The sequence below is a fragment of the Rhinopithecus bieti genome, unplaced genomic scaffold, assembly GCF_001698545.2.
Source record: "Rhinopithecus bieti isolate Rb0 unplaced genomic scaffold, ASM169854v2 scaffold_35122, whole genome shotgun sequence".
NCBI classification, from domain to species: domain Eukaryota; kingdom Metazoa; phylum Chordata; class Mammalia; order Primates; family Cercopithecidae; genus Rhinopithecus; species Rhinopithecus bieti.
Genome location: NW_016814739.1, coordinates 173,399 through 197,091, shown reverse-complemented (window position 1 = coordinate 197,091; position 23,693 = coordinate 173,399). Strand labels below are relative to the sequence as shown.

At 49.5% G+C, this 23,693-nt stretch overlaps 1 protein-coding gene across 5 annotated transcripts in view; it reads left to right on the top strand.

The window, feature by feature from the left end:
* The window catches only part of DUSP22 (dual specificity phosphatase 22), a 60,916-nt gene that overhangs the window by 26,536 nt on the left and 10,687 nt on the right, over positions 1–23,693 (top strand). For 2 of the 5 annotated variants that reach the window (XM_017851856.1, XM_017851855.1), the window contains exon 4: positions 14,362–14,411. The exons of 1 other annotated variant lie outside the window; for it this stretch is intronic. In XM_017851856.1, coding sequence (XP_017707345.1) covers positions 14,362–14,411 — 50 coding nt within the window. Of the gene's footprint in view, positions 1–11,857; positions 12,206–14,361; positions 14,412–23,693 lie in introns of those variants that run through there. 2 more of the 5 variants (XM_017851854.1, XM_017851853.1) reach the window with 2 other exon arrangements.

Genomic DNA, 23,693 nt, shown 5'->3' with positions numbered 1-23,693 from the left:
TCCAAGTATCCATTTGAGTGAAGAGAGGGAGAGAGAGAAGGGAAGGGCGTCTGTGGGCCATGCTCTGTGTGTCTGGTAGTGATAGGTAGATTTCATTTGAATGTTCAGGCCTGACTGGAAGGCTGTCTGTGTTTGGCTACATCCTGCTGTCCATGGCCAGTTGGTCCAAAGCAAGTATGTCATCCACTTCATATCAGTCATCTTAATCTTCAAAGGGAGAGGACGGCCCAAGACACTTCTTTAATGGTCTAGACTTTATTTCCTGTGTGCTCTATTTCTACCTGATTGATTGGACACAAAATGAATCTCTGCCCCTTTTCAGGACTCACAGATCCCCGGGGGACACAGCTCGAAGCGCTGGGCAAGCTTTCCTATTCACGTTGGCCATGGTTTCCAGCGTGGGTGAATTCAGCTATCTCACCGAAAACACTGTGGGTGTCAAGTTGCTAGAAAGGTCCAGGTCTTTTGAAAACCAGTTGCTGTTTGACCTGGAATGGTTTTCAGATTGACAGTTGTTTCCAGCACACCTCAGCTGTTTTCACCTCTCTAGGAAAACCTCTTTGAAGCCGCCCAGAATCAGTGGTACTTGCTGTACCAAAAGCTACAGCAGCTTTCATGTGTTGAGGCAAATTTGTTTGAAGCCAACCCCAGATTTAAATAGATATGACTCAAATAGAAATGATTATAGCAGGGATCGAAAACTGTCTAGTAATCGCTCTTTCTTGAAGCAAGCTGCATCTAGGTTTCTTGTGTGGCAGTCAGGTGTGTGAGAGCGGCCCCTCCGCCTGCTGGTCCTGCTGCCACAGACTCACTTGCAAATGGAGCCCTAGAACCCCTGCATGGCTGGACTCAGAGGGCTTGAGATCTTCCGGTACTTAACTGAGTCTAGGGAGGAAACGGTTTTTTAAATTTCTAAATCAAAGAGCTCTTTTGGCCTGGCTTCCTAGAGGTACCCCGTCCTTCAGCTGGGGAACCGTCTCTCTCGGGCTCATACTCACTGACCAGCCTCTCCCTACAGCTGAAGACTTTTGCAGAACACTCTTTCTAGATTTTGCCTTCGTGTTAAGTCCCGGTGTCAACATTTCCTCCTGACTGCTCTGCTTGAGCAATCACCTGGCACAGGTGTGTGGAGGACGGCGTTCTTGGAGTGGGTTTCCTGGTTTGCATCTCACCCTGTCCACTGTGGGGAATGTGTGAGGGGCAGGATCTGCCAGGATCTCCAAACCCAGGTTCTGGGAGAAGCGTGTAGCACGTGGGCTCCTCCATGTTTCGACTGAGTGTAGTGTGCATAGACGCCACTGCAGCCAGGTTGCCTTTGGGTGCCAAAGTGCCTATCATAGATGGCACAGGCTCTGCCAGTCCACGCACGGGCTGCATGGCCACGGGCTGGGAGATTTGGGGAAGCCTTTGTCACGAGAGGGGTGTTGAGGCAGCCTCGCAGGACTACTGTGGTTTGACTCAGTGGGGAGGGCAGGTGAGGGGCATGTCTTCCGTAGGTTCAGTGCTTCAGGGCAGGTCGGGGACGGGGAGGGGAGCCCCGCCTGGCGATAGTGGTGACAGTGGCCAGCACGGCTGAGGGTGGTGCTGTAGGTTCAGTGCTTCAGGGCAGGTCAGGGACGGGAGGGGAGCCCCGCCTGGCGATAGTGGTGACAGTGGCCAGCACGGCTGAGGGTGGTGTTATCTTCAGTTCTCCTTTCGGCTGCCTTGGAAGTTGTTATCCCTTCAGACTCAGCAAACGTTTATTGAGCGCCTACCTCATAGCAGGGACTGGGAATAAAATACAGAGAGAAGCGGAGCGCGTCCCAGCAGTAAGGAGAGACAGGCGTGTAAATCCTGAAACATGCATACCAGAGGCGAGGGCCCTGGGAACCCAGGAGAGGCAGCTGACACTGCAGGGCAGACAGCAAGGCTCCGACAAAGGTGAAAATTTGGTCCTAAATGATAACAGAGGTTTGCTAGGCAGTGATGGAGATGACAGTTGAGTTGGAGGTGGGATTCTGGGTAGAGAAAAAGCAGTACGTGCAGAGGCACAGCGCACACTGAGGGATGGGGCATGCAAGGAGAAGGTGTGTCCTGGCACTCTTGAGAGCTCACCAGCTTGGCCAGACTGGAAAAGCAGGCTCAGAGCAGATTAGCAAAGACATTGTTTGTTAAGCTGTGGGGTCTGAACTTCGTCTTGCAGTAAGCAGAGACCCAGCAAAGATTCATGAATAAAGCCAGGTGACACATTCAGATTTCTTTTGCAGGATGTTGCCTCGAGGATGGAGTGGAGTGAGGGAGGTGGGTACCCCAGAGACCCTCGAAAGCTCTTGAAGTAATCCTCGTTAGCAGTGATGAAGGTCTGAACTGGGATGCTGGGGACTGGATTTTTTTTAAAAGTGAAAGGATCAGATTTGATCTGAAAATCTTCCATAAAGTGACATAACAAGGTTGAAAATGAAAGAAGGGTAAAGATTCTCTGGCAAGAATCAAGCAAAAGGAAGATGGCATAGCGATAGTTTTCATGAGATAAAATGGAATTGAAAGCAAAAGAAAAATTAATAATAATTAGGGTAAAGAGGGAAACTACATAAATAAAGGAACAATCCATTAAGAAGTTACAACAGCCAGAAACTCAGGCACCTCATCAGACATCTTCAGAATACAGACAGAAAGTCATTTCTCAGGCTGGGGAGTCAGGGACGCCTGAGAGTACAGCCAGTGAGGCCGTAAGTACCCACAGCTCTGCCACCCAGGGATGTGAGTGCTCCAGGAAGCAGAGCCAGGTGGAAGAAAGGGACCAAGCTCAGCCATGGGTGGGATGTTCGTGTGATATTCATCAGTGGATAGAAATACAGGTCCAGGGCTCAGGAGAGAGGTCTAGGCTGGACTTGAAGATTTGAGCATCACAGTGTCACAGTGTATGCACGTAGGAAGCTAAGCCCTCGCTCTTGAATAAAACCGTGCAAGAAAATGCTAGGACAGCATGACCGGGGATTGACGGTGGGGCCATCCTCCAGCGTCTTGCTTTTATGTGGTGGTATGTGATGGACTTCACAGCCTGTGAACACATGACCTTGTGAGACACACACATCTTTGTTACTCCTGTAACCCGCCGTGTGGGTTCTACTTAGTCTCAGCTCTTTTGAGTACAGTCCTCGGGGTCCCCTGCAGGGTGCCTCGGGGCACTGTGGCCCCGATGTAGAGTTTGTGTTTTGCTTCCCCCAAGCTGAGATGCTGCAGCGTCTCATTCACAGACCCCAATCCGAGACGACCCTCGTGTTTGGCTGTTTTAGGTGCTGTGGACACTGGAAAGGGGAGGCTCAGTGACATGAATAGTAAGTCTGGGATGCTTTCAGAGGAGATGCAATTCCATAAGGAGTTTGAAAGAGAAGACAGGCTCAGTTTGGTGGAAACAACCGAGGGGAATGTCCATGGAGAGCATCCGCGGAGGGAAAGGGTGCGTCTGGTTCTGGGTCAGGACAGCACTGTGTGTGTGGCTGGCAGAAAGCCTGAGCTTCGTGGCGGTGGTGGTGATGGAAGAGGACACCTACTCCAGGGAGATTCCGTGGGTTGTGGCTGCTTGGTGGGGAGGGCCTTCGAGTCTGCAGTCCGAAGTGTAAATGGGAAGTTAAAGGGGGTTGGCTAAGACCCAGCGCCGGGTTGAAGGGCTCTCTGAGCACCACTGTTGTTTTTACCCATAGGAAAATATGCCCTAGTTTACCAAAGACTGGTTTAAGCAAATCTGCTGTTTTCAGGTGCCCTGAATAATCACTGCCTGCCAGGCAATGCAGGTGGACCTTGCGTCTGCCCACACCTGCAAGGGAAGTGATCCAGCCTTATTTTAAAACTCTGAGAGTGAAGCAATAGCACCTAGCTAGTTTCATCACCTTATTACAGGCTGTGAACAAGCACTGTCCATGCTTTTAAAAATGTGTTCCCCTCGGTGTGGCCAGACTACCTGGGGTGTTTTAAAGACGTGTGTGTGTGTGTGTGTGCGTGCGTGCGCGCGCACACACATGTGTACGTGTGTTGGGGTGGACAGTACCAAACCCTAGGTTTGAACTGAAGTATTATTTCTCTCCTTTCAATTATCACCACAACTACTGCCGGCGTCAGGTTTCAGCATTCATCACTGGGCAGGGGCATCACCTGCTAGCTCTGGCCTTCGTTTCCCGTGGGAAAGCGAATGAAATGCATGGTAAAGGTTCTGGGCATGGGACAGAGTAGGTGCCTCTGAAATCTGAGTTACAGCCTCTTTCTCTTGAGGTCCAACTTTTCGTTCTCAGATTTTTCCCCGGCTAGTGGAGGTTAATCCCTGGCTCCTTCCGTGAGCGGTGCAGCCACTGTGAGTGCAAGGAGAGGACACGGGGGAAGTGGCTCGTAGGGCGTCCCTTTGCCATCTTAGGATGGCTGCAAAGGCACAGACTTCGCTGTCAGTTTGTAACTCTGGGCTGAACAGAGCAGAGCTCAGACCTTGGCTTGAGACTCCTACTCTTGGAAATTATTCCTAAGCAGAGTAGTTCAAGGATCATTTCAGCTGTACTGACCTGGGAGGAGGCAGAGCCTAGCCAGGGTAGAATAGGTACAAATCAAATATATCTAGCTGATGAAGTACCTCGTTCCGGGAGATCAGCCCCGCAGCACCCGAATGGAAAGCAGTTCGAAATCTCTTCTGAATGCTTGTCAGTGAGAGTAGATCTAGGCTGCAGTTAAATTGCATTATGGAATCTCATAGCTAGCAAAGGAGGGTAACGTTTCCAGGTGTGTTTGGTTTTTGCTTTCTGGTTTTTAAAACTGTCCTTTAAGCTGAGGTTTCTGACGAACCCTCTGTAGCTGCCCCTACATCGGCAGTGGGCTTGCCGCCACACGGCTGCCCCAGTGAGTGTCCTCTGGCCTCCTTGGTGGCCGGGGCACTCTCTTCCCCGTGCTTCCACATGTGGGCTCTGACCGAGGTGACCTAGGGCCTCCTTCTGTGCCGTGGTGCAAGAGGATGCAGCTGTCAAAAAAAATTGCCCATCAGACTGGTAGCAATGGCAGGCATGGAGAGGGTGGAGGGCTTGGAGAAGCACCGCCCCTTCCTAAGGAGGCCAGGGAGCAGTGACCTGCTGGTCCTTAAGCAGAGCAAGGAAGACGCCCTCCCACCCACACCTGCTGCGTGAACATCAGGCAGTGAGTGCTGCAGAGCGCAGGAATGCAGCTCGTCTCTCAGATTCACCCACTCCATAACAGAGGGGTGTCCCTCCCAGTGTGGAGGAGAAACAGAAGAGCTGCTGTTCTCACTTCTCTCCACTCTCCCAACCCGTGGACATTCTTTCTGCCCTGAGCTCCCGTGGCCCTCACCACGTCCAACCTTTGCACGTCTTGAGCCTCAGCCCTGCCCGTGCAGAACTGGCCAGCCCTGGAGGGCAGCACCCTGCTCTGGGCCAGCGTTTGCCTCTTTTTCGAAACAGCTTCTAGAGTGTGATCCCAGAGGGAGGACGTGGTGTTCAGCCGGAGGATTCGTCTGTGCTGTTCAAAAAGGATTTCCTAGATGCTGCACATCGTGTCCAAGCCTGAAGACAAGCAGCAGTCTGCAAAGCCTGTAACCCATCTGCAGCTGATGGACTCAGTCCATCACCAGCGAGGGGCTCCGAGAGCTCACTGGCTTAGCCAACTGCAAAGCAGGCACAGTGTTCCCAGCAGTGCTCTGTGCCTCCCTGAGGAGGGAGCTGTGTTTAAGGCAGGCTGCTGCGTCCTGCCGGGAGGGAGAGGCTGGCTCGGGAGGTCGGTACAGGAGACAGCTTGAAGAGCAGTGTGGCCCTCTCCCTGCTGGTGCCTGGAGAGTCGTCTGCCCTGGGCTTCTGCATCCTGGCGTGTGCAGTGCTGTATCTGCTGGTAACTATGCAGATGGGATTGCCCTTGAGGGAGAGTCGCTGGCGACAGTCCTGTCAGCTACCGTTTATTGAGCACCCACTGTGTTCTGGCACTGCACTCAGTATTTTTCACATGTCACATTGACTTTCCTTGTGTCAAGTCCTGTGTTCAAGGGAAATCCTTCTGTCCCTCTCTGCCTTAAGGGAGAACTGAGCTGAACTGCCAGTTAAGAATGTTGCAGTTCTAAGAAGGTAGTGTGCTGTAGCAGATGTCATTTAAATGTCGAAGACAAATGGGACGTGCAAAACAAGCTGCCAGCCATGAGAGTGACTCGTGCAATGGGACTGTCTAGACCAGGGCTTGGCACGCTTTGTCTGTCAAGGCCCAGGTAGTATCTGGGGCTTTGGGGACTTCAGCTGCAGCTACTCTACCCTCCACCATGAGGTGAGGAGCCACAGACAGTAACGTAAATCGGCGGGCACAGCTGTGCCCCCGTGAACATGGGCCCTAGTTCACCCACCCTGAGCTTTGCTGTTGGGCAGCAGGAGAATTACTGAGAGGAAACAAAGAGCTTCCGGGAGCCCAGCCAGGTCTGAAGCTTGGGGCTGGGTAGCCCCCAGTTTAATGCAGCCCCCAAAATGCCCAGCATCTTTGCCTTGTCTTTGCCTGTCGTGGTTTTCTGTGTGGGAGAGCGTGCTCACCACTCTCCCTAGAGGCCGCAGCAGAGCCCCACTCACAGGATGGAGGAGAGCGAAGGTGGAGGCGCGGGCCTGACAGTGCCCTGGACTGGTCGGCCTGCGCTGGACGGTGACTCCAGGGCTGCCTGCAGGTGCCGTGGCCAGCCTGGGAACAGTGCTGTCGGGGCACATTGGGTTGGTGGCCACATGGTTACAATTCTGAAACGGCTTGTCCCTCCTCATGCATTCCTTTCTTCACTTGGAACCGTCTGCAGGAGAGAGGTGCCAGGAGACTGATGGGTGATGACCACAGCCCTGGGCATTCGAGGAATCCGGGGGTCTAGGGAGAGAGACTGGCCCTTCACACAGTGCCAGTCCCTGCCAGGGCCACGCGCCGTGTGCTGCTGGTGCTGTGGGGTGCCCAGCATGGGGCTGAAGTCTGCTAAGGGGGGCCCGAGGAGGTGAGGGAAGGCTCCACAGAGAGCCTGGTGGGTATGTCAGGGAGGTTTTACCGAGAAGAGCCACACAGAAAGCCTATTCCAGAGAGAGAAGACCACAGGGACTTGGCAGGATGGCCGGGGGCAGGAGAGCACAGAACAGTTGGGAGACTAACGGCAGCCAGGGTTGCTGGCGTTCGGGGAGGCAGGGGCGATAGAGGGAGATGTAATGAATGGGAGGTCAGGAAGGGGTTGTGGACAGATGTTGAAGCACTGTGAAGATGGGTCTTCTCTACTTTGCAGAGAGAGCCACTGAATATTTTTCAGCAGCTGAGATGTGTGATCAGGTAATGTTTGTAAAAGATAAATTTTTCCCTAATGATACATACAGAGAATGCTCCTAGAATATCTACTGCTGATTTCTAAGCAGCAGCTTTCACTCATGGCAAGTTTTTGATACGGGTTGTTCAGGATTCACCTTCATTAAGTAATACCACGGAATGCCAGTGACTGCTGAGGCTGGCCCAGTTTTCATGAGTCACAGTTCTGTACATCAGCAAGTCCTCCAGCTGAACCGAAAGCACCTGATAGGACTTTCAGTGGTGAGATGGAGCTAGAGTGAATCTCCCTCGCCGCCTTCCCATAACCCAGCCCGTACTGGCTGGAGGAAATCCAGCATTCTGACTGTGCCCACTTTAGCCCTGCACTGAAATATCTTGAACAAAAATAAGCTTTTGAGTGCTCATCTGTTGATCTGACAAGTCAAATGTATGTCGGTTTTTGACTAACCTGAAAGAAGTCACAGGTGTTGGAGGGTTCATTTGCATGTTGTCTCACAGAATCAAACCAGAGGCTAAATCTTGTCTCTCCACTCTGACCTCCTCCTCCCGCCCCGCCCCATCAGTACCACAGAGTTCTTGGAAGTTGTTATTTGTAGTACTGTTTCCTAAATTTAGCGGGTGCAGGAAGAATCAGTGGCAAATGAGTGCTTTAAGAAAATACATCTTCAGTTTAGAACCCAGACTTAAAACATGAGTAATGCAGCCTAACTAAAGGAGCATATTTATCTGCCATGGCAGCTTTCTACAGTAATTTATTTGGGACTTTTGCTGTGATGCAAACAAAAAAGAGAGGAGAGGTCTTGTCTGCTGGACCTTGCCTGTTTTATTTTTTTGTGTTGACTTCCAGTACGTAGTGCATAGGCGTATGTAAGTTTTTCCAGGTGTAGTCTTCCTTGGGATGGGATTTCCAATTCTGCTTTTTCCCTTTAACCTTACATAATTTCTGCAAATGTTATGGGCTATGTGAACGTCATACCTGGAGGAGAAATAATCAAAATGCATGTATCCCAGGCACCGAGTTGGGCTTCCACACATGTAAGTGAGCATTTTCATGTGCTTTCTGTGGAATAAGGACACCTTGCAAAGAGGAGACAGCTCATCCCACCTGCAGTGTGCATCAAAAAGCAGTTTCAAGTTCGTGACTGCCGTCTCCTGGGTCTACGAGTGTGGCCAGACTGTTTTCACAGTTTGCTTGCAGTCAGGTTTGTACGACAGTGTAGTAGTCAGATTCATAGAGGTATAAAGGAGAAAGGTGGTTGTCGGGCTACGAGGAATGACGAGTTATTACTTAACAGGTGCAGGGTTTTACTTTAGGAAAATGAAAAAGTCCTGGAGATGGGTGGTGGTGATGGTTGCACAACAGTGTGAATATACCTAAGGCCACTGAACTCTACACCTTAAATGGTTACGATGGTAAATCTTTTTTTTTTTTTTTTTTTTTGAGACAGTCTCACTGTGTCCCAGGCTGTAGTGCAGTGGTGCGATCTCAGCTCACTGCAACCTCCGCCTCCGGGTTCAAGCGATTGATTCTCCTGCCTCAGCTTCCTGAGTAGCTGGGATTACAGGTGCGTGCCACCACGCCTGGCTAATTTTTGTATTTTTTAGTAGAGACGGGGTGTTACCATGTTGGCCAGGCTGGTCTCAAACTCCTGACCTCGTGATCCACCTGCCTTGGCCTCCCAAAGTGCTGGGTTTGCAGGCACGAGCCACCACAGTGCCCAGCCTACGATGATAAATCTTACGTGCATTTTACCACAAAACAGTGTAGAGAGAGCTTGTCTCCAGTGAGAGAGTCCTGCTGTGTTTCTCATCATCGTGTTATAAGCTGTGACCTTGCTTCTGATCGGGGAGGAGTGGTTCAAATTTAAATTTGGCTTTTAATTCTGTTTTTTTTTCGGGGTCAGGCTTCTGGGAATGTGGTGAAAGTAGCTCTTGAGAGGTCACTGGCTGGTTTTACTCCGTTGTGAATTGTGGTGGAGGGTCCATGTGAATACAGTGTGTGCAGGGGCTGCCCAGGCCAGTGCAGCAGGGCACTCGACGCCTCCCTCACGGGACTCACGGTCAAATAACAGACACCATTGCCGGAGGAGGACCCCTCCTGGGCTCGCCCGTGCTGGCACGACTGCCGTACGGGCTGAGATGAGAAACCGGGGCTTCTAGTCGTGACGTGCTTATTAGCAGCCAAAATAACGTTTCTATTGCGTGATTTCCTGATCCTGGCCCTTAGAAACGTGCTCTCCTCCTCCTTGTGTTTTGAACAGGCCCCTGCAGGGATCCAGTTCTGTCCTGTGACTGGTTTCTGCTGGCTTTGCAGGAAGAGAGACGTGGCTTCTGAAGGGCTTATCTTCCTTGTGGAAAGTAGAATGTCAGCTGGTCCTTCAGAAGACTTGCCTTCTTACAGTGCCTCAGAAAGAGAAGAACAGTGAATGTTAGAAATCATACTTGAAACAAGCGAGAGTTTGATCTCTGTCTTTACCAGTCGTGAAATCAGAACCTTGGCCCTGCTTTTCAGGGACCTGCCTCCGTATCGTTTTAAGTGTAATCTTTAGTTTCAGGCCCAAAGAAAGGTAAAAACCTTACTTTTGGTGGTTACTATACTTGTTGAAACAGAAAACTGAGAAGTATTAGAGCCTTTGAGAAGATGGACCTAGCTCTAGGCGCTGGTTCCAGAAGAGCTGCTGGAATACTTTCTGAACTTTCTTCTCCTCCAAGTGACGTCTGCTGTTTCTTTCAAAACCTAAACACAAAACCTCCACTAGAAAGCTTTCCTTAGCAGACCCCCCATCTCTCCTGCCTCTTGCCTGCATCTGCCTAATTTTGGCATCGCCTGGTTTTATACCAGTTGTTTTATACTAATGGTTTTATATGTGCTGTTTGGCGTTAGTAACATTCAGTGTACACGTGGGCCCCTCAACACGGATGGAGACTGTTTCTTCTTCCCCCCTTTCCCCTCTCTGGTGCTCACTTCATCATGTTAAAATGCCGTCATCAGCTGCTCTTTCTTTGTCCTCACCAAAATCATGATGGTCTTGAAGCGTACACAGAGCCCCTTTCTCCTAACGAGCTTGTTTTCTGTATTTCAGTGCACTCGAGATTGAAGCCCAGTAACTTGACATTTAATAGCCTCAAAAAACTTTATGTTAATTGGCTTCCCACCAGTCTGCTTTTTTGGAACATCATGGAAAGTGCTGAATTCTTATTTATTTAGTGAGAATTTTATTGCAACAGGAAGACAACCCATTTTATCTTGACTTTTTCAAATAGTAGCGGTAGCATGAAGGAGTGAATACCTTATAGGAAACCCTATACTAATGGAAACATTGCTGCTGTTTTATTACTTACACATTTTCAGATTGTTCTGGAATTTTGCTTTTTTTAAACCTCCAAGTTTGTTATACTTTCCATAATTTATCTAAACATATCCTTTATTTCTATTTCTGTAAACTTCAAAACTGGAGAGTGGTCCTGTCTTTAGGACCTATGTGGTGAAACCATCGATTCCACATCACGTTAGAACATTTGCAGAACTTAACTTCTGTAGTTAAGCGGGCCCAGCTTTCTTGTGGCACTGGGGGACTCATGCTGCTTTCTGAATTAGTAATTAACTGTCGTGAATTGTGCACATGTGCAGGTATCTGAAGCTGGTTTAAGGCAACTCACATTCTGTAGTCTGTGGCTTGGAAGAGACTTTCGTGCTTTGTTAATAACTAAACCAAGATAAATAGGTGTTCCTGGGCGGCGAGCAGCTGGACCTTTTTGACAGTTTTGACTCCTTCCTGGACCGAGTTTGCATGTTCTTATTGTGGATCACGCCGACTGGCTGTCAGCCGCGTCCTGTTCCCGTGGCCAGGAGGGACGCTGGTGTCCCTCGAGCGTGTGTGGGTGGCTTGTCCTTTGCAGGGTGTGGGCCGAAGCCCAGCTCTCGCTTCATGGTTGCTAGGACAGAGGATGATGCTTTGCGGGGTGTTTTTCTTTCCTTACACTCATCTCGCAGTGTGGTCTTTGTGCGCATTGCACTCATCCTCCCGCTCATCGCTCCACGGACATTTCAGTGGGTGCCTGCGACGTGCCGGGCACCTGTGCAGGGAAGTTTGTTATCGTTGCTGTTGTTATTCCATCTTCGACAGAATGTAATCTTGACTTAGGTTTTATATTTTTATCTGTCCTGCCTTAACCGCAGGGGGTCCCCACATTGTGGTTGGGAGCCATTTTGTTCCTCTGTAGAGGATCCACAGATGGGAAACTGCAGCTCCACACGCCCACCCCCACACATGTGGGCAGGGCCAGCGTGGCCGAGAGCTGCCCCTCATCCTGGGTGGTTCCCAGATGGAGAGAGGGCCTTTGCCGTCCTCCTGTGGGTGGATTTGCCCACCTGACAAGGTGCTCCTGGCTCATGGGACCAACCTGATTTGGTCCTTTTATGCATCGGGTGCCACAAAGGGGAACACAGCGACACATGGAGACGGCCATGGGAAGCACAGCGCCGTCCAGTCCCATGGCTGGTACTTAGAGTGAATGCTCTCAGCCGGCACAGAGCTAGTCAGCAGATCCTCTGTCCATTCTCTTCCTGTCCTTCTTTTTGTTTTTCTTTCCTCTCGATATGTAGACCAGGCTGATTTTAGATTCTGCTAGAATAAAGTGGCTGTGAGTCAGCATCTGTGACAGGCGGGCATTTCCATCGCGTCTTAAGCTTCCTTGCCAGATGGAGGTCGCTGACACTGAAGATGGCTCTAGAAGGGAAGGTGGGAACTTGAGACTCCTTCTGGTCTGTCTGGAGGTCCTGGTCTCCAGGGAGGGTGGAGGAAGAGTGTGGGAGGAACGGATTTCACAAGCTTCTGGACTGATCGACTGCCAACTCTCACTTAAGAGTAAAAGGAAAGAAGTGAATGAGTCATTTCAACGGTGGCTGCAGGAGGTATGTGCATCTATACCGACAAGCTTGTTTGACCTCCATGAAGGAAAGGACTGAACTTACTTTTAACAATAATATTTCCTTTTCCGTTTGCTTTCCCTTTAAGTCCCAGCTGTACTACCTCTCTGGGTTTGAAGATACTTGAGAGTTTCAGACAACTGCTCAGTGTTCCCAGCAGAGCACAGCCCACGGGCCGGGAGAAATGAGGACAGAGACAGGAGGAGGCAACTGGGGATGACAGAATGAAGGCAAAGGAGGGAGAAGCTGCTGCGTCCCTTTCCTCTTCCACCAGCAGATCCTAAATTAACCCTTGGCATGGCTGAGGCCCATTTGGTCTTAAGGGAGATGTTCCCATGTGGATAAACAGCAGTAAAACTCATCTCCTTCAAGAACCAAAAGGGCCTTTACTGGAAGGTGTAAAGATTGATGCAAAGCGGGAAGCAAAATATACAGAAACTGTGAGGGGAAAAATGTTTTTGATTCACACTGTACAGAAACTGTGAGGGGAAAGTGTATTTCTGACCCCTCATCACTGTGGAAGGGGCCGCAGGGATCCTCTCACTTAGGTCTTAGTTGCGGTGAACAGACCCTGCTCTGACCCAGTTTCAGCAGGAAACAGAGCTCTTACTAAGAGAGAATCAAAGCTCACGGTTCCCTCAGAATAGATGGAGAACAGGTTTTAGGCTGAAGTTCAGGAGCCATCCCCAGAAAACTGGCCCCAAGCTTAGCGCCCACTTTGCCCCGAGCCAGCCCACCTGTGCCCACCTGCACCAGCGGCGTGTGTTCTGTCCCCGCCCGGCGCCCACGAAGCCCACGTGTGCTTCCCAGATCCCACTCGGTAGCTCCCTGTCTGACTCTGAGGGTGGACCCTTGGGTCCATGAAGCCAGGTCGGGAGTCCCTCATCGCAAGGGCGGTTGGGACACGCGTGTGTCTGGTGCCTGTGTTGGAAAAGGAGGACTCGCAATGTCAGGAGTTATAAAATGTGTAGGGGGTGTGGAAGGATTAGGGGCAGCTACACATTTAGTCGTTCCTGTTAGCAAATACAGCACAAAATTCCTAACAATAGGAGTTAATGGTAAAAGTTTAATTAAAAAATGCAAAAATTATTTGTGAATAATCATTGAAGATGTGCTGCATTGTAACTCCATCTTCCGAGGAACCTGAGATTGTTTGTCTATGTCACTCTTCTCTCTGTCTCTGTGCTTTTTTCTTCAAAGTTGGTTACTTTTCCAGTTTCTGATGTGCTCCCCTCACCCCTAGTATTGTCTGTGACATGATAGCAAGATTCTGTGAGATTAGGCAATTAAGAGAGGAATAATTTAAAAATAATTCATCTAATTCTTCATCAGGCTATAATCTCTTACAAAGAGAATATCAGAGTTTTATGTTTTGTGTTTCTACTTGGCAGAGCTCTTGAAACATTCTTTCAGTCCCCCCGAAAGAGAAAGAGCCAGTTTTTTTAAAAAACTAAATCTCAAATTTAGCATGCCTGTTATAGCATGAATTTACATAAACCTTTTTCTGAGTGTTATAGAGGAGTATATGAAGTTTATTTTTTTCAAATTTGGCCATTCTTTAAAAGAGAAAAAAGTATGTTTGTTTGATATATAAACCTTTATTGTCCTGAAAAGCAAGCAAAATGAAACCAATTATCCCTAGGGTAAAGCTCATGTTGGTGCATCCGTGAAATTGTAGCTGTCATGATACTAAAATTGATATAGAAAGCTGTAATGTGACACTATAGTTTTCACTCATTATGTTAAGGCTTTTACGAATAGTGCTTCCTTTTTGAATATTCAGATTCCTAAATGAAACATATAAAAAATTTGGAATATATAAACTAGCATCTGAGATGCTGGTTTTGAAAGTAGTTGAAACTTACTGAAAAGCACTCCAGTATTTCACTTTTTTGACGTGTCCTTTGAGTTTTGCCTAAACCTACAAGCTGTTTGCAGACCAAAGCAGGATTATTTGTACGCATGGTCACGGAAAATAACCAGGAACTTTAATTAGTTTTCTGCAGTTCCTTGGCAACAAAAGACGAGTGAAAACTTCTCCTTTTATTTTTTATTTTTTGACCTGAGTAAATAGTTCCTTAAATACTTTTCTCCACTGAGTTTCATGTTTTATTTTATGTTTTACTTTTATTATTCTGCAGGGAGTTAAATACCTGTGCATCCCAGCAGCGGATTCACCGTCTCAAAACCTGTAAGTTTCTTTTTTCTGTCTTATTTGGAGACATTTTAAAAAATGAATAGAGGATGGTAAAGTCAAAGAAGTAGAAGACTGTGACGTCGTCAGAGCTCGTGGAACCCTTGCTGACCCTGCAGGCCTGGTGCCCCAGGGAAGAGGCTGTGAACCTGCGACGTCGATGCTGGGCACGCTGGGATGAGCTGTGGCAGGAGGCTCCTTGCGGCTGACTGGTCCTTCCGTCATGCAGAGAGACTCACGGGATGTCCACAAGAAGGGTCTGATGTTTAAAAAGGGTACCTTAAACCTTTAGTGTGCTCATCTTTCCTCTAGAAATAAAACCGTAAGCGATTTGTTGGGTTTTGTCTAAAGCAGCACCGTCCAGTAGAAGTAGATAGTAAGCCACAAATGGGCAGTTTTAAATTTTCTAGAAGCCACATTTCAAACAGCAAGCAGAAACAGGCAATATTAATTCCAATAATACATTTTACTTAATCCAGTATATCTGAAATACTATTTTGATATGTACTCAATATAAAAAATTAATGAGCAAGTTTACGTTCTTCTTTCATACAAAGTCTGGTGTACTGTTTCATACTTAGCACGTCTCAGGTCAGCCCAGCTGCATTTCCAGGGCTTGAGAACCCCAGGAGGCCGGCAGCTGCCTTACGGACAGCATGCTGCGGAAGCCTGGCTGAGTTGAACGAATAGGTCGTTCTGGCTTAGGAAAGTCCGGTCCTCTATTTCTTTGTAGCCGAATAAACCTTTGATGTCGTTTTAACTCTGTTTGCACCTAGAGAGAGATTCATAATTGCCCCCTTTTCCGTATTGAAGAAATCCTGTGGAGACGGGTAGGATTAGGTTTTGGCAAGATAGGGGGCAGGGCCCTGGAGACCCACGGCAGCTACAGCTTTAGCAGTCACTCGTGGCTGTGTAGAAGGAGCCCGGAAATACCGTGGTGTGGAGTAGATGACAGTTTTCCTGAAGCACAAATGTGACTTTTGCAGGCCGAAAGGCTGGGGCTGGAAGTGAAGTACTTAGCAGCCCATGCTGCTGAGTCCGGCCTCTGGTTCTCAGGTTGGTCCAGTGCTGTATGACACAGGTCAAAGACACAGCAACCCTCCTGGAACTACATGTTACTGCATTTCACAGGGAAGTTGTAGGCTGTGGCGAAGTTTGTGAACCTGAGAGTCCCCAGGCTTGTCTGGATTCACCTTTTATGCCCCAAGCACTGGTGCATGCATACCCTACGAATCAGGAGTGCAGGCCGTGTGCCCCGATGTTCAGGATCCCAGGTGTCCCACCACTCTGGGAGTTACTAAGCGCTGGCCATCAGCCGACCTTGAGTGTTCACTGGGGCAGAGCAGAGAAATCACAGGTTATGCAATAATTTTGTGAGATCTACCTTTTTGGGGAAAAAAATAGAGCTGGAGTAAGATGGGTTGACATGGGAAAAGTGAGGTGGTAGATCAGGAGGGGAATGGGAGGTGGGAAGCTGGAGCCACTGTGTGCTACCCAGGGCTGTGTCTCCACATGCTCTCTTGATCCTTCACAGAAAGGTGAACCTTTAAGATTGAGGATGGTGGAGGAGGGGTTTTCCTAGGAAAACAGAGTAGCACTCCAGGCCTGGAAGGAGGAGAAGCAGCATTAGAGAACTTCCTTGGTTCCTAGTCGTGTCAAGAAACAGAAGTGGTTGGAAGGCATGGTGCACACGGAAGGAAGTGAGCCACTGCCTTTCTCTGAAGACCATAGCTATCTTCTGCCCGTGTTTTGGTGGCTATTTTTAGAATGGTTGCTTTGCTCTTATCTCAAACCGAGATTCTGACATGCTGTTGAACTTGTCAGTACCTGATTGGCAATTTGATTCTGTAGAAGAAAAACTCAGATGTGACCCTGGACACCTGTTGTCAGAGCAGGTGGCTACGTGTCCTTGAGCTGTCCCTAGTGCTTCTCAGCTTTGCTCGGAGTTGAGTGCCGTCTTTGTCTGTGACAGTGACTTGATCTAAGCGTGGAGTGGCCCCTCGCACTATAGACACGTAAGCAGTCGACGTAGATGTTAAAAAGTCTCAACTGTAAAGCCAGTTACCCCTGCCTTGGGCATTTTAACCATCTACACCTCCGTTCTCTCATCTGAGAATGCCTGCCCTCAGGGTTCTGGGAGGCGAGGTCATGTATGTGAAGGTGTTCTCTGTGAACTCTGGGCACTTGTAAAAATGAGTCTGTTTTTACTCAGTGTATATTAATGTATCTTGAGAGTTACAGAAAAGGTAGTTGCAATAACAAGTTTTGGTGCCCAGGAAGCCTGCTTCAGTTACTTGAGAGATGTGCTGAGTGGAAGGACAGGGGAGACAGAGATACGCCAGCTTCTTTTCTGAGTTCCAGGTCTCGTGGGTCAGTTCAGATCATCTGTCAAAACCAGCCTCATTGCAGTCACCTTTGGTGCTGAAGGACTAGCCTGTACTTTTTCTTTTTAAAATACGTATAGATTTAGGGGGTGCAGGTGCAGTTTTGTTCCATGAATATATTGCTTAATGGCGAAGTCTGGACTTTCAGTGCATCCGCCACCCGAATCGTGAACGTTTTACTCTGTAAGTAATTTTTCATCCCCCACCCTACTCCTACCTTTTTAATTAGTTCTCTCCCATCCCACATATGTAAAGCGGTTCTGTTAAGTTGATGGTTTGCCTTTGTAACTCGTTCTTTGTATCTGGATGACAAAGGAAAAGTTACAAAGGCAAACTATAAATGTAGGTGGGCTTAGGGGTTAGGTAGGTGTGGCAGTGCCGTGTCTGGGGCGTGTGCCCTGGTGCGCTTCCCAGTGAAGCTACAACAGTGAGACTTCTGTTTCAGCTGGAAGAGGAAGTCAGGGCCATAGCTCATGAAAAGGCGGAGAAAGGTGGACACTCTGCTCTTGGGAGTCATGTTCTTTGTGATTTTTGGGGAAACGTTTATTTTTAATCCATTAGTAACAGCAAAGCTTATGAATAAGTCAGGACACATATGTCCCTGACTCTAAACAGTGCTTGCTGTACTAAAGTTATGTGGAAATGGGAGAGTTGACTTTGGAACTTTGAGTGACTCAGCTTGTGAAGAGGCAGGTGATGAAGTAGCTTGCGTTTCTTTTTACCGGTTACGATGTTCTGCTGGAAGGCATAGTGAACTTTTTAATGGGGAGCTTATTTTCACAATGTAATCAAATGATTCACCTCAGGTTGGCAGGCAGAACACCTACCTCTCTCAGGGCATTTATTAGGGTGTTTATTACTCACCGAGTATCACGTGCTGACGATCCACTTTTGCTTTCTGTATCATCAACCAATGAGGATGGTCAGACGACAAATGTTCGTTATTCTCTAGTTAACAAAAGCAAAAGAGGTCTTACCTGCCACTTGGAAAATGTGTTCTGCGGGACCTGAACGATTTGAAATCGTAGCTCTTTAGCCACTTAAAAAATTCTTGATGCCTAGGAGTTTCTCTATTCAATGATAAAATAGATTCTGGAAAACTATGTTGCTCATTGTTTTAAACTTAAGTACAGATTTTTAAAATGAGTGGCAGTTTTGATGTAATTTAACACTTTATATCTTAAACTTTCCCCCACAAATCCCTGCACTAACAGGAATTCTGGCTAGTTATGCTTAGTAAGAGATCTGTGACCTTTGAGACTAGCTGTTGTCACTTGACATTCAGTTGCTGCAAACTGCCCAGAAAGGTCAGTTTTCTGTCTTGGCCTTAATCCTCTCAAATCTCCCTCTCTGATCTTCCAGGAACGTAAAATGCAGCAACCTGGTTTGAGATAACATTAACATGTTAGAATTTCAGCTCAGTTCCCCAACCAGCTGGCCTTGCCAAGTCAGGAAATGTAAAGTTCAAGTTCTCAGAGTTGTAATAATGCCACAGACCTGTTGTGGTGTGTTTTGCATGATTTTGTCATAATTGGAGGCACCATAGAGTTTGTATCAAATGCACGCACTGCATGTTCCCCAGTGGCCAGCGTGGTGTGTGTTAGTGAATTAAGGGCTGTGGAAATACTTGCTTGTTTTGCTTTTGCTTTCTCTCTGGGATTTCTTAGGCAAGTCATTTTAACCTTTCTTCTCTTATCTGTGAAATGCCTGTCTCACACGGCTTTTATAGTGTTAGGTGGGATGAGATCGGTGAAATTGTTTTTTATGAACACTAAGCATTTCTGAAAATGTGATTATGTTTTCTGCCTATTCAAGTACAGAGTGTTAATGTATTTGGAAAGTGAATGGTTAGATGCATATTAACTTATGTGTACTCATCCTGTTTTAATATATATTACATTGGCATTTTGTAGTTTGACATCATGAAGCAAGTAATCATAGATTTTTTTTCTTTTTCTGTGAGGTCCAAGGGCATTTGATCTCTGCCAGGCTATGGGGTCGGTGGGGCTGCATCATTGCAGTAACGCCTTTGTGACATTCAGTGGTTTTAGAATCTAGCAGGTCTGTAAATGTCTTGAGGTTTTTGTGGGGAGTAGCAGCATTAGCAATACAGAGAGCCTGTATTGAAAACGTCGGTAAGACGTCCGTGCCTTATTCTATCTCCCTATCTTCTTGTCTGTATTTTCTTTAACTGACACTTTCTGTACTTTCAACTCTCTTTTTCTCTCATTTACGTTTTTCTTTATTCTGTTATAAAGGAGCACTTTTGCAAGATTAGAGCTAGATGGGCCCTTGGACGACTGTGGTCCTGCTTCCGGACACTTCCTGAGGGCTCTGCCAGCCCGTGCTGATGCTCTCCTGCTCCAGGAGAAAGAAATGAGAGCTGAACGCGGCATTCAGTGTTAAAGACTTCATTTATTCAACTTAAAGAACTGTTGATCAGTCTTAGACTGGGTCCTTCTTTTTTGATGTTGAAATTTCTTCTGGGGATGGTGCTGCAGTCAGTCGTAGAGAGGCTTCTCCTTGTTTCAGTTTGGTTTTAAGAAGACCTTATCTGGCAGAACGAGAAGTACAATGTATGTATCCCCCAATTTTATTTTTAATGTTGACAGTTCATGAAATATCGAAGTTCAGGAATCACTGATACAAACGTGGGCTGGTTTCGTGTGTAGTGCCGGGCCCTCCCGGGGCAGCTCCTCTGTGCCCGTCTGTGCCGGGCACTCACGGGGAGGCTCCTCCGTGCCCGTCTGTGCTGGGCCCTCCCGGGGCGGCTCCTCCGTGCCCGTCTGTGCTGTGCCCTCCCAGGGAGGCTTCTCCGTGCCCGTCTGTGCTGGGCCCTCCCGGGGCTGCTCCTCCGTGCCCGTCTGTGCTGGGCCCTCCCAGGGAGGCTCCTCCGTGCCCGTCTGTGCCGGGCCCTCCCGGGGCAGCTTCTCCGTGCCCGTCTGTGCCGGGCCCTCCCGGGGCAGCTTCTCCGTGCCCGTCTGTGCTGTGCCCTCCCAGGGAGGCTCCTCCGTGCCCGTCTGTGCCGGGCCCTCCCAGGGCGGCTCCTCCGTGCCCGTCTGTGCCGGGCCCTCCCGGGGCGGCTCCTCCGTGCCCGTCTGTGCCGGGCCCTCCCGGGGCAGCTCCTCCGTGCCCGCCTGTGCCGGGCGCTCACGGGGCGGCTCCTCCGTGCCCGTCTGTGCTGTGCCCTCCCAGGGAGGCTCCTCCGTGTCCGTCTGTGCTGGGCCCTCCCAGGGCGGCTCCTCCGTGCCCGTCTGGTGAGGACGTCCTTCCCACTTACCTCTGGGTGGAGTGGGGGCTTCACCGTCAGCCTGTCCGCTGGAGAGCTGCTGGGGCAAGGCCTGTGGGTGGGGGCTGTGGACAGATTCTGCCCCAGGAGGAAGCAGCTCTCTGATATGAAACCCCCTTCCAGAGCCTGGACCCAGATAGAATACTCTGCTCATTGGCTATTAGAAAACAAACAAACAAAAACATTTTTTTCTAAGCAAAAACATACATATTTACATACATAACGTATAAAAATACACATTTTTTTATATATAAGGGCGCTTGCCTGTTTTGGATTTCTCCTTTGCTTTCATTGGCACACACACTTCTGCATCGTTTGAAGGAAGGAGGAGCCCCCGGGTTCCTGTGGCCTTGGCTGCCGTTACAGCCGGGCCTGGCACCATGGGCTTTTGGGGTAGGACCGGCTGCCATTCACGGTGCTCAGCCCGATCTCTGGGCTGCCACTCCAGCAGGCAAGGTCCTTTTGAGCGGGGCAGGACCACCTTAGATCCTGCAGTGGGAACTGAGGCCTCCAGATTTTGCAGTTCTGGAGTGAGAAGTAGTTGTCCAGCCTCAAAAGTGAACACCGTGTAGTGTGACCTACAGGCTCCCCCACCCTCTTCAGTAGAGCCGTCTGGGCATGGCTCTTGGCCTTTGATGCAGAAAGGAAAGGAACCAGGCAGAGGGTGCTGGTCTGTGAGGAGGAGGGAGACAGCTGCGGGTGGCTGGGCTGTTTGCAAGTTCCCTCTCCCTGGAGGTGCCCCTGCTGCCCTGGGTGTGCTCCAAGGACCGAGAGCAGGAGCGGGCATGAGAGCCCCAGGCGCTGTTTGGTGCGTTTCTAACCAAGTGCGGTCCGGTCCGTGCTTCCTTGTGCCTTCCCTGGCTCTGTGTGGACAGAGCCTGTTCCACACGGCTGTGCGTGGACGTCAAGGTGAACTGCCGATGAAACGGAGAGCAGCAACAGGGAACTTGCGTTCATCGAAACAGCCTGCGGTGGGATAGTGCTTCACACGCGCGCTTCTGCTTCTAACTGCAATTGAGCAATAGAAGGACCGGGACTGTGGGTGTTTTCCACTGTGGAGGAGGGAGTTTAATGACCAGAGCTGGGACTTCTGTCATCAGCTTCCCTGGAAATAACACCCCACACACAGTCCTGCACCTAAGTGGCAGAGTGCTCGCCTGCCTCTGGGCTTTTCTTGGAAAAGGCATTTCTAGGAATATCTCTTTGGCTTGGCCTTGTGCCGAATTGTGTCCATGAGTCACGTTTCGTGGTGGGGCTCCGAGCAGCCGCCTTGTTGGCATCCTTCCGGCTCCTGGCGTGGCGCCATGAGTAGCCCTGTCGTGATGCCTGCACAGGGGCTCTGCAGCCCAGGCCCCTAACACGGTGGTGGATAGGAGCTATGTCCTGTGGGCGCTACTGGACTAACTCTTACTACAGACGGAACGAGCTCCCGGTGGGGGTGGTGCCAAGTGGGGTCACCTCTCCACAACCTCCTCAGCTCCTTCCCGTGTCCACTCGGCTGCCTGGGCACGGATGGGTTTGGATGGTGCCAGGCTGAGCACACACCCCTCTTTTATTTTGAGATGTGGCAGGGCTGACTCTTGGACCCAGGTTCAACCCCACAATATGTAAGAAGCCCGGTTTCACAGTGTTTGTGGTTGGGGACGTGCAGATGTCAAAGCCAGATATCAGAAGTGGTTCCCACTCCAAGGTTTCAGTGAAAGGATTCAGTTGTCGTCTTTACAAGACCTTGGTGAGGTTGATAGAACCGAATGTGACCCGGTCCCATCCCACTCAGGGCACTGCTGGCTTTCGTGTTGCTGTGTGGTCTTTGCAGTGTGTTCTGAGGTGCCCTGTGGTTTTCATTTACTCGGGCGGTCGTCATTCATTTCTAGATTTGCTTTTGCTTTTTTGGCTGCTGTGCCTGCAGACACGGCTGTTTCTGAGCAGAAGGAGACCCACCCAGAACAGACCAGAGTGGGCCCTGCAGCAGGGGGCAGCGTCTTGGCACCCTGGGGGCCACAGCAGTGGGACCAAGGAGGGTGCCGTCCAGCTGCACCCCTGCAGCCGGCCAGTCAGCTGCCCCAGCCTGTGCACTGGCCTGTCTACGGTGTGCAGTGGCCTGCAAGGAGGGCAGGTACCTGGTGTCAACCACCAGGCAAGTTGCAGACCAGCAGTCTGGAGCCACTTCTGGGCCAGATGAGTTGGCTCAAGGTTTTAATCATTGTTGAATTAGTTGCATAATATCAGGTAGCAGGAATTTGGCCATGAGTAGCGGAATACCGTGTCTGACCGACACACGGCATTCTAAGGGAGAGAGACACTTGGCAGCAGGTAGTGCAGGTCTGAGCATGGCACTCGCTCCCGGCTCCATGGCGGGAAGTCAGGGGCAGAGAGAGATCCCTTTCCTCTCTTCAGGAAGGGAAAGATTTTCCAGAAGTCCCTGCCCACGGCCTTTCCATTACTTCAGCGTGGACAGAGCTGCGGGAAGACAGGATGTCCTTCCCAAACAAAATCAGTGCAGCGGACATGTCTTGCTCCAGTTCCAGTACCTGCAGACCACAGACTTCCCTGCCAACGCCACATGGCTCGTCCTGCTGACAGGGTGGGCAGCTCCCACCTGGCTGCCTGACTCTTTGCTGGGGGCCAGGCTCCTGCCCAAGAAGTCGCCCTTGGTGCCCCACTCTGCTGTACACTTGGCTTCACGGCCTGGCTGTAGTGGGTTCTGCTCCGAAGTCTCCTTCAGCACTGATACCTTAGATTTCGGGATTACAGCAAGAAAGCAAGAATCCTTTCTTGCCTGCTGTGTACCAAGCCACCCTATGAGTTTACATCTGGGAGCAGTTATTCCTGGAACAGCTAACAGAAGCAGATGTGCTAGTTAGAGACGTCAGGTCAGAGTCCGGAGTCCTTGATTGGGTCCGGGGGATTTGCGCTTTGCCGACACTTGGAGTTGTTGCAGAACGTGTGTGCATGTGTGCGTGTGCATGCATGCACATGGACAATCGCTTCTGCTCCCTGGCTGTCCTCATCTCGCTGAGCACCCATCATGAGGTCGCTGAGTTTCTTCTGCAGTCGGTGCTGGGTGAGTTTGTTAGGCCGTGCCTGAATTTCTCATTCTTATTACATTCATGTGCCCTGGCATTCTGAATGTCTTACAGTTTATCAGTCCCTGGCAAATTGTCAGTATTCAATCACTGTTGAAAGAGAAGTCAGTTTAGTCCATGGGCAACTTTTGCTGCTTCATAAGCCATTCAAAGGTAGAAGACATTGGAGAGGTACACGTGCTCCTCGTCCCCTGAGGTATCTGCACTTAACCCACAAACCAGTCCAGAATGAGGTCTGAGTGGCGCGGGACACACGTGCCGGTTGGGAGCGCACCAGAGTGGGGCTTGAGTCCTATCTGGCTTTGTGTCTCAGGCTCGGCACAAGGCCATACAAGTAGGCACTCCCTGAACTACTTGCTGAATGAGTGACAGTTGGGGGCTGATTGAGTGACAAGAGAAAAGGGCGGTCTGAAGAGCTAAGAGGTAGGAAGAAAGGATTAAGCCTGCGTCGTCATTTAGAGCTTAGTTTTGTTATTTATTTACTTATTTATTTATTTATTTATTTATTTATTTATTTATT